Source organism: Crinia signifera, chromosome 3 (genome assembly GCF_055691185.1).
Source record: "Crinia signifera chromosome 3, ASM5569118v1, whole genome shotgun sequence".
Lineage (NCBI taxonomy): Eukaryota > Metazoa > Chordata > Amphibia > Anura > Myobatrachidae > Crinia > Crinia signifera.
This window is the reverse complement of record NC_139219.1, coordinates 26,074,329-26,083,864: the sequence shown is the minus strand read 5'-3', so window position 1 is coordinate 26,083,864 and position 9,536 is coordinate 26,074,329. Positions and strand designations below refer to the sequence as shown.

At 47.9% G+C, this 9,536-nt stretch overlaps 1 protein-coding gene across 1 annotated transcript; it reads left to right on the top strand.

The window, feature by feature from the left end:
- The first annotated feature begins 3,039 nt into the window (after window positions 1–3,039).
- Window positions 3,040–6,072, top strand: LOC146063265 (ankyrin repeat domain-containing protein 9-like). Its single transcript, XM_083175499.1, has one exon. The coding sequence runs from the start codon at window positions 3,433–3,435 to the stop codon at window positions 4,354–4,356; it is 924 nt and encodes a 307-aa protein (XP_083031625.1). The 5' UTR covers window positions 3,040–3,432; the 3' UTR covers window positions 4,357–6,072.
- Window positions 6,073–9,536: the final 3,464 nt, after the last annotated feature.

Genomic DNA, 9,536 nt, shown 5'->3' with positions numbered 1-9,536 from the left:
CTCACCTGAGAACAGGTATAGAAATTTTCCTAAAGGTATCTTTACTCCAGGATCTTATTCCAATGTCAGCTGGGATCAGTCGGCGGTAAGAGAACAAATGTCCACCGGGTCCAGTTACATTTTAAAAGTCATTTAATCCACACAGAATCCAAAAAAAGTCAACTACAGGTGGAGCCCCTCTCATTCAATTACGGCCCCCGCCAGAACGTCCCCTCTGGTGAGCGCTGGCGGAGAGGGACCCGATTAAACTGGGACGCGTGCGTGTGAGACAGCCCAGTCTCTCGGCAGCTGGGCAGCGGGAAGGGTGCAGCCAGTATAACATCTGATGGACTGTCCTGTCCCACTTGGGCCGGGCGACAGGTAATCGGTTATTTCAGGTGGACAATGCGCATCGGAGCGGATGTCAAACACATGCGATTTGGCCACTTTTCACTCAATTCTCGGCCCTATCCGTCGTAGTCGGGTGAAAAGTGGCCAAATCGGATTAGTGTATTCGCTTTTACAGCGCACACTGTATTATGATGTGCAGTTTGGTCTTTCCTATAATGTACATATCAGTAGCATGTGATATATCTATGGCTAATACGGAAAGATTTCCTTGGATCATCGTGTACGTGAATATTTCATGCGACCAGCGCCATGATTTCCTGCAGTCGCCATGCATAATTTATGCTACTACTGGCAGACATTGTACCCATGCTTTCCTTACAAGATTACATTGATGTAACCATTTATATTTCAGGCAAACAGGCTGTGATCACATTGCACCCACGCAGGGCCAGAGATTACACTGCATTCTACATGCAGTAACATCGCTACAGTAACTTTGTCCATGTCCTTGATTTTCCTCATCTGGTCTGTGCACATACAGTGTAGGCATGATGTAGAGTCCCAGGCCTGTGTGCAACCGCAGGCCAATCAGAGTGGTGTGTGCCAAGAGATCCTTCCGATTCCAGACACATTTCATGCACCAAGTATATGTGCCGGGCCCAGGTAATGGAGGGGTGTGGTCAATTTAGGGAGGTGTGGCCAGCAGCAGGTGGCTGTTAGAAGGCAGGTTGGTGTGATGGACCTCCCCCCCCCCACACACACACACACACACTCACACATCCTGCAGGGAGAGAGAGGAGTGACTGCTTCTGCAGCTAACTTTTCCCCAGGCAGTGGGACCTGTGCCCCTCCAACAGGCCTGGGCTAAGGTTAAGAGTAGGCTCCCTCTCGGTGCCACTGGGATGGCAGGGTTGCCACTTTTAATAATCCTTCTCTATGAGAAACCCGGAAAAGAGACCAAATGCTGCAAGCCTGGGGGTGGGGACAAGGCTGACATCACCAAGCCTCGCCCCATTCCATACTAACTCCACAGTTAGTGTGTTCGATTTGGGTCATTTTAGTATTGCTCCCTCCACAAACATACAATGCGTATGTGATTCAAAATGAGGCCCATAGGCAGCAGCGGCTCCTACCTTTGAGTAGGATAAGGGACTGCCACTGGCCTGGTCTGCTCCAGTCCCCCCACCAGATCACTCCAAGTCCCCACCGCCGAGTCTCTGCCAGTCCATGGTTTATATGGGCTGCGTCAGCTGCAGCCCATAGAAGCTGGCTAGGGCTACACGTAAGACAGGAAGTCCAGCACTCTGTCTACCGCGGTCCAGACTGGCAGTCCTAGAGTCAGGGAACACCTCCAAATTGGACTGCCTGTCATTCGGGTGACTGGCATATAGGACTTCCAATAGGAAGTCACTTCCAATCACAATGAAGCCACTGTCGACCATTTGTTGTGAATATTCTACCCTCAGGTACTTTGGTTTGGAATTTTGGCTTAAAAAACTGAATCTTTCTTGAAAATGAGTAAAAACAGATAAATCGTTTAATTTCTTACAATTAAAAACCTACATTTTCCGAAATGCGGGAACATCAGAATCGAGTCCCGATCCTGATGTCCTGAACTGCGGGTTCGGATCGGCAATATTTGGGTGGTTTTTGGATTTCTGAAGAGTCGGACTGCACATCTCTAGTTATAAGGGTTTATTTACTAAGAAGGATGCTATGGTGATAAATAAATAAGAAATAGATTTTGATTTGTTGATGTGGGAAACATCCCATCTACATTAGTGAACAGGTATATGCCGTACCGCCCCCCCCCCCTACCGAACGCACGCCCCCCCCCCCCCCCTCGCACCCCATACTACCAATACCCACTTTGCAACCCCTTAATGCAGGCATGTTCAAATTATGGCCCTCCAGCTGTTGTGAAACTACAAGTCCCATCATGCATTGTCACAGTTTTGCTATAAGGGAATGCTAAAACTGTGGCAAGGCATGCTGGGATGTGTATTTACACAACAGCTGGAGGGCCACAGTTTGGACGTGCCTGCCTTAAGGCATACTTGCCTAACATTCTGGAATGGCAGGGAGGCTCCCAAAAAATCGGCTGGTCCACCCAGCTCCCCAGGAAGTTGGGCAAGTCTCCTGCTTTCCATGGAGGCTTCCCGTTGCCACCCACAACAAAGTACAAGGAGGAGGGGACAGCAAAGTAGGGAAATATGCCCCAAGGGAAAGTATGGAGGTGAGGTCTTATAAATTCCACAGAAGACACCTGCATTAAGTACAAGGATCGTCATAGATATCCTTGATTTATTTGATAGGCAGATTTGGTGGCACCCCCCCCCCCTCCCCTTACCCCCCCCCCACACACAGATCCTGGCGCCCTAGGCAGCTGCCTAAAGGTAGAGCCCTGTGTGTGGCATTTCCTTCATAAACATGTGCACAGTCTGCAATAATTACAGTCACACTTGCCGAGAACCTAGGCTGCACCAGAGATTCCCCACGACCCCCTTGGTACCAATAAATGTACAGTATAGTTCTATCTGAATTCTCTCTTGTATCAATCCCATTTGCTGTCCCCTCTGTTGTTGTTATTATCTATTTCTCATATGAGCAAAATCCTCGGGACCCTGTGACCCCTATTTCTTGTTCATTATTTTAAAAAAGAGGCAGCATGTGCCAAACATCCAGAGGCTTGTGAGAGCCAGCCCCGATTAGACACAGTGCAAGTCATGGAAGATGATTGTATGGTGTACCCAGCCCCCCATACATCCAGCATGCAGAACAGCTGAAACTGGCTGCTACCACTGCAGTAAGTGAGAGTGGGGAGAGGAGCGAGGCTGTGTATATACTGTAGCACTGATCTGCAGGGAATGGCAGAGAAAGGGAGGGCTCTCCTCCTGGAAGAGGTTAGTGGGGGCATTGCTTTCCGTCAGACTGCTGGCTGATCGTGCCTTTTCTGCAGGGGTCCTGTGTCAGCGTGTACCACATATGGACTAAGAAGCCAGGACTGTAAGTGTTAAACCCTCGCTTGTTCTTCAACATGGACCTGCTGCAATGGTGGAGTAAGAAGATGCAGCCTGCCTTCCTTCTCTATGCAATGGCTGTATGACCGTGACAGCTCAGATTCCCATTGTGGTTCTCCCCTGTGAGTTTTCTCTTTGTTCCAGCTTTGTCGGTGCAGCAGACATGTGCAGCAACCAGGTCAGCTTGCAGGACGAGCAATGCAAGTTCTACTCCTACATGTTCTACCAGGCTGTGCGGGACCAGGAGCCCGTGTGGAAATTGGAGGAAATGAGGACTATGGAATATTTTCACTGGGAGGAAGACGCTACCATGAGGTGCTACTCTCCCTCCGACGCTCTGATGTACGCAGTGGTGCATAATCACCTGCGCTACGCCCAGTATTTGCTGTCTCATTTCCCAGAGGAAGCCCTGAAGGTGCCAGGGATCAAATTCTGCTGCTGCCCTCCATCCGCGCCCCACCTGGCCCTGGCGGTCACCTACGACCGGAGAGACATCTTGATCATGATCATTAAGATCTCCCATAAGCTGCCCAGCCTCCACTCCTACATCAATAGGGCGAGCTGCTTCCACCTGTCAGATGGGAAGACCCCACTCCACCTGGCCTGCGAGCTGCTGAGTGCCGAAACTGTCCTAATCCTCCTAGGCAATGGGGCGTCCCCAAAGATCACGGACCGTAAAGGGGAAACCCCTCTGGATATCATCTTGGAGCAGCTCTGGAGCTCGAAGGTCAACGTGGAGTCGAAGAAACTGTGCTTGTACTATCTTTTGCTCTTCTCCCCTTCTCTGAACTTCAAGATGAGGAAGATTCTTCAGGACAATCCCAAATTTTGGACTCCCTTGCTGGGGGAGGATAAATTTGATTACCTGGTGGGGAACACGCCTGCGACGTTGTACCTGACAGCCATGCAGAAAGTCCTCCGGTGTCTTTCTCCATCCGACTTCCCTCAGAGCATCCTGGCCCTCCCCATACCTCATGCGTTAAAACCATTACCTGGACCAGTTTAAATTCAGCCATGGATTGTGGCTGGTTGGATTTTCCGTTTAAGGACGCCCCATCCCATCCCTTCATTCCCCTAATGCATTGTAATGTGCGCAGTCAATTAATCTCCACCACTGCAGACTATTTGTCCACAGAAGGGCCTGTGGTTGTAACAACATTAATCAATTGGCTTTATGGGAGCTTATTGACTAACGAATAGATGATAATGAGGTCTTGTCAATGGGCGTACAAATGGCGATGAACCACAACTCAAAGCATGCCCTGATCCTCCCAGTCCTGTCCAGTAAACAAGGAGTTACGCTCCAATAGCATCCAGAAAGTCACGCGCCCGTGACTCGCGTATTTATGACACGATTTTTTAACCCCTTGAACTCTTTAATCTGCTTTTAGCGCTGTCTGTACATTGCAAACCACATAAAGCAGCTGGTAAAACAGTTTTAAAACACACAAGTCTGCAGATAATATGCACATTATATATTATCATTATTATTTGTGAATAGGGTAAAATATGTAAATAAAGTATATACAGCTATAACTATAAATATAGATATATACATATATATTTATTGGGGGTAAGATGAAATCAAACAATATTTTATAGCCATCAAAGGGGTATAGGGTAATGACAATGGGGTTCTTTTGTATCTAAAGTCAATTTTGGCATGTGTAGATGTTGTGTTATTGTTAAAGTATGTACAGGTCTGCATATGGTAATACACATCACATACTGTATATATGCTGTATATAACTGTATGTGTCTCCTCTTGTGCATAGTACATAGTGCAATGTTTAGAAAACCTACCTACACTGAAAGGAGGTAATGCAAACGCGACAGATCAAGGGGTCTCTGTACTAAACCTTGGAGAGTACCAGCCAATCAGCTCCAAACTGCCATGTTACAGGAAGTGTTTGAAAAATGACATTTTGGGGGCTGGTTGATTGGGACCTATGCACTGGGCCCCAGAGAGAGATAATGTACATACAGCTCATAACTGTCATTTTTCAAACACAGCCTGTAGCATGGCAGTTATGTGCTGATTGTCTGGTACATAGACCAGTGATGGCTAACCTTGACACTCCAGCTGTTGTTGAACTACACATCCCAGCATGACCTGCTACAGTTTTACTATTTGGCCATGCTAAAACTGATGCAGGGCATGCTGGGATGTGTAGTTCAACAACAGCTGGAGTGTCATCACTGACTTAGACCATACAAATGCATAACAGTTTGAACCATCACCCTTGTACTGGGGAGATCCTAATAGTTTAAAAAGAGGGTGTAACACTGTGCTTTATGTATAGTGTAGACAAGTTGTTTGCGGTTGTATTACACAGTGCTGACGTATAATACGAGCAGTAGTAACTGTGCTGGGTTCTAGAGGTGCATGATTGGCCCATGTTTGACATTTCTATAGCACATTGAGGGGCTGTTTCTGAGTCGCATGCTGCTGCAAAAATTTTTGCGTCTTTTGCTGTATTCATACCTGCAACTTTATGCTAATGCTGGTATCAGCCCGTCCCCCTGGTGTACAAGGCCTGGGATGCCCACTTACAGTGACTTTAGTTGCATATCTCCCAACTGTCCCAATTTTCGTGGGACAGTCCCAAAAAAAGGGACTGTCCCACGCAGGGGCGTAACTAACTAATTAGCGCCCCCCCGCCGCACGTTTATTCGGCCCCACACCTAACCTGCCCCCCCTTCTTACCCGCGGTCTGCGTCTCGCCCGGCTCTCTGTCGGGACCTTCCTGACGTCACGGTCCCGGCCGGCTTCTGCTGCTACAATGAAAACGGACTCTTAGAAAATGGCTGCCCCCATACTGCAGACAGAAAACTGTCTGCAGTATGGGGGCAGCCATTTTCTAATTGTCAGTTTTCATTGCAGCAGGAGCCGGCCGGGACCGTGACGTCAGGAAGGTCCCGACAGAGAGCCGGGCGAGACGCAGACCGTGGGTAACTATAGCCCCGCAGCCCCCCCGGCGGCGCCCACTATTTCTCTGCGCCCCCCGCCACCGCGGGGGCTGCGGAGCTATAGTTACGCCACTGGTCCCACGAAAATTGGGTGTTTGGCAGTGTCTCATGGTGGGGTTGGGGCAGTTGGGAGTCTCCACTGCCCATCACTGGCATGCGCACACGGTCTATTCCCAGAGACAGAAGGACAGGGGGCATAGACAACAGAGCACTGACCATGCCCCCCAGCTGCAAAACGGGGGCATGGCCTTGCAATTGTGGACAATCCTGTGAAGCCACGCCTCTTTCCCCAAGGCCACGCCCTTTCCTGGGAGTGTGCGGTTGGGCCCATGACTCTCCCATAGCACTTGTATAAGATCATCAAGCTCTATTTGAGTAATCACCTCCCAGTCCCCAACCAGAACCGCCCAGAACATTTTACAATACATTTCCTATACCGCGCCTGTAAACCGCAACACAGCGTCTCTACACTCACACACCTTAGGGCGCATGTGCCCTAACGGTTACAGTATCCATCAGCATTGTGTGCGATTTAGAATGAGGATCTAGATGTTCTAGTATTTGGTCTCTGGAAGATAGATTACTAAGATGGGATGTTGGCCTTTTGAGCCTGTTGACCTATTGACTGTCTAATTAATGTAGATCTCTTACACCACTCCCTCGCTAGTTGCACGCATTTTGCACATAACTACCAAACAGAGAGAAGAACCTCCCAATTCTTGTGCTGCCCCTGACAATGTCTATGTAATGAGGTAACCCCAATCATTTTACTAAGTTGGCTACTGCAGGACGTGCGCCCAGAAAACCCTGCCCAGTGTGCTGCTAATGGGCCTCATGCATAATGGATAACACTAGCTCCTCGCTGATAGATTGGCTTAGTATTACTTCATTATACAATGTCTAACTTGATTGTGTGCAGGCCACGGGTCTACATTAAGGGGGAAATTCAACATTGATCGAACGGGACCGATCAGGGCCAACCTGAATCACCCCCCCCCCCCCCCCTAAGTCCGTACAGTTGCCCAAAGGCAGATCTGTTTGTTCAATGGTTGAGTTCAGAGCCCAGATTTTGCTTTTTGAAGTTGTCACCTGCCGATAAGATTCACAGTCACGTCCAAAACAATCAGAGAATCATTATTATCCAGCCAAACGAGAAAAAAACTTTTTGTTTATCGTAGGCATCATTAATTAATTTAAATATATATATATGGCAGCGTACAGTGAGTAACATTGTTTATATTCTAGACAGTATGGGGAGAGTGAGTCGATCTCCTGGGACCTGGGGAAGCGTCCTAAGTGTCTCATGTCTGCTATAGTTATTGTATGGTAATGTAATCAGTGTTCTAATGTAATGAATTCCCCCCCATTGGCGTCATTGCGTCATTAATCAATGTCCGTGCTCTGATTGCGTTCTGTGCTTATCGTTTGAATGCACTTTTGGGAAAAACCGATGTCTACTAGCTGCACTCCCAACATTAGGCATAATCCCCTTGAGCTGAATAAATAATGAGAAAGGGCCTCATTCAGAGTCGGGCGCCGGGTCATTGTATGCGTAGCTGAGCGAAAATGAAAAGCGGTGATGTTGTCCATATCTTAATCGGTTGCTATGGGCAACATTATTATAATTTTTTTTTTTTTAGGAGTTTTAGAAAATGTAGTCCTAAGAGAGAAGAGGGGGGGCACTCTCTGTATGGGTAACCCTCCTCTCTGTGGGCCCAATTCAGACCTGCTGGCTGAGCTGAGAGTTATTGGAGCCCAGTGAAGTAAAGGCCGCCCCACACAAGAGAAATCCTGCCCATGTGCACGGCCGCTAATGCGTTTGCAGCCGAGCACACAAGGGGAAACCCATTTGTAATCACCCACCATTGAATGGTTTTCTCTCTGTTAGCATCAAGGCCGTGGGGAGAAGGAGGCCGCTGATGACGTCACACCTAGCAAACGCATGGTTACCAGTACCACCCCCAAACATCTGCAGGGTGTCAATCACCCTGCGAGCAACCATCTCGCGCATGTGCAAAACAACAGAGGCTTGAATCGGACGGTGACCCCATGGCCGGCAGCCAAGTTTTCTCAGCGATAGTGCAGTCTTTGCTAGCGGCTTTGCCTAAGTCATGGGTCTTCAACCTGTGGCCCTCCAGATGTTGTGAAACTACATGTCCCAGCATGCATTGCCACATTTTTTCCTATGAGAGCATGCCAAAACTGTCAGGGCATGCTGGGACATGTAGTTCTACAACATCTGGAGGGCCACAGGTTGAAGACATGTGGCCTAAGTCAACATGCGCACGCACAGGTCTCCGAGAAAATGGCGCAATAAGTTTTCCCCCACCTCCAATTGCTCAGCTGTGAATGCGCCTATGAACCCAGCCCCCCCAGCGTTGTTTCACCCATGCACCAGTACATATAGCTGGCATTCTGTTCATTATCCTTTGCGTACACAAGCAATATGGCAGCTTAATATATTGAAATATGCAGATAAAGTACGTATTGTTCTGAATAACTTATGTTCATATGCTTAAATATTTATACAAACACAATGTGAAAATAAACACTATTTATACACTGGATTTATTGTTCCTTTGTTAGTTGCAGGGTAATCCCTATCCCCCTGATTAATTGCAATTAATAATTGCAGAAGTAATTAATGTAGGTCAGCAATACTTGGCAAAGGTCAACGGGTGACTGTGTGGACCAATGCAAAGGTATTAGTCCACGCACTCACAATACGACGCAGAAGGGGCCACAATGCCTGGTCAGGACCCCAACCTCATCTACCCAACATATTGCCACCCAAAGCCTTTAAAATGTAGGCTGGGACTTTATATACCCAGGCCGTGATCTGGATTAATGCTTTGGGGGGGACAAGCCACTTAAAATTGGGGGTGAGGGCTATGGTTTTTGATTAAGATGATAGGGTCATCATTTATGAGGCATTTACAAAGTGTGAGAATGAGAACTTCTAGTTTTGGGTAAATCATAATGAGGCTGTTTGACCAATTCCATTATCAAAAGAGATCATTTAATATGTTCCCAAATGCAGTAGTGCAGCAGTTTACTGTCTGAATCACCGCCTTTATCCATTCAGCATCAGGGCACCTCATCCAGATATCAGACAATTAGCAGGAAGACTACAGCAGAGGTGAATAAGTACTCGGGGACTCTGTGTGGCATACCGTGCTGACAACATCTGGCTTAGTGGGGGGCACTGGGTCATTT

Excerpts from the sequence above, each read along its gene's own strand:
- LOC146063265 (XM_083175499.1), top strand. The coding sequence starts at position 3,433 with ATGACCGTGACAGCTCAGATTCCCATTGTGGTTCTCCCCTGTGAGTTT.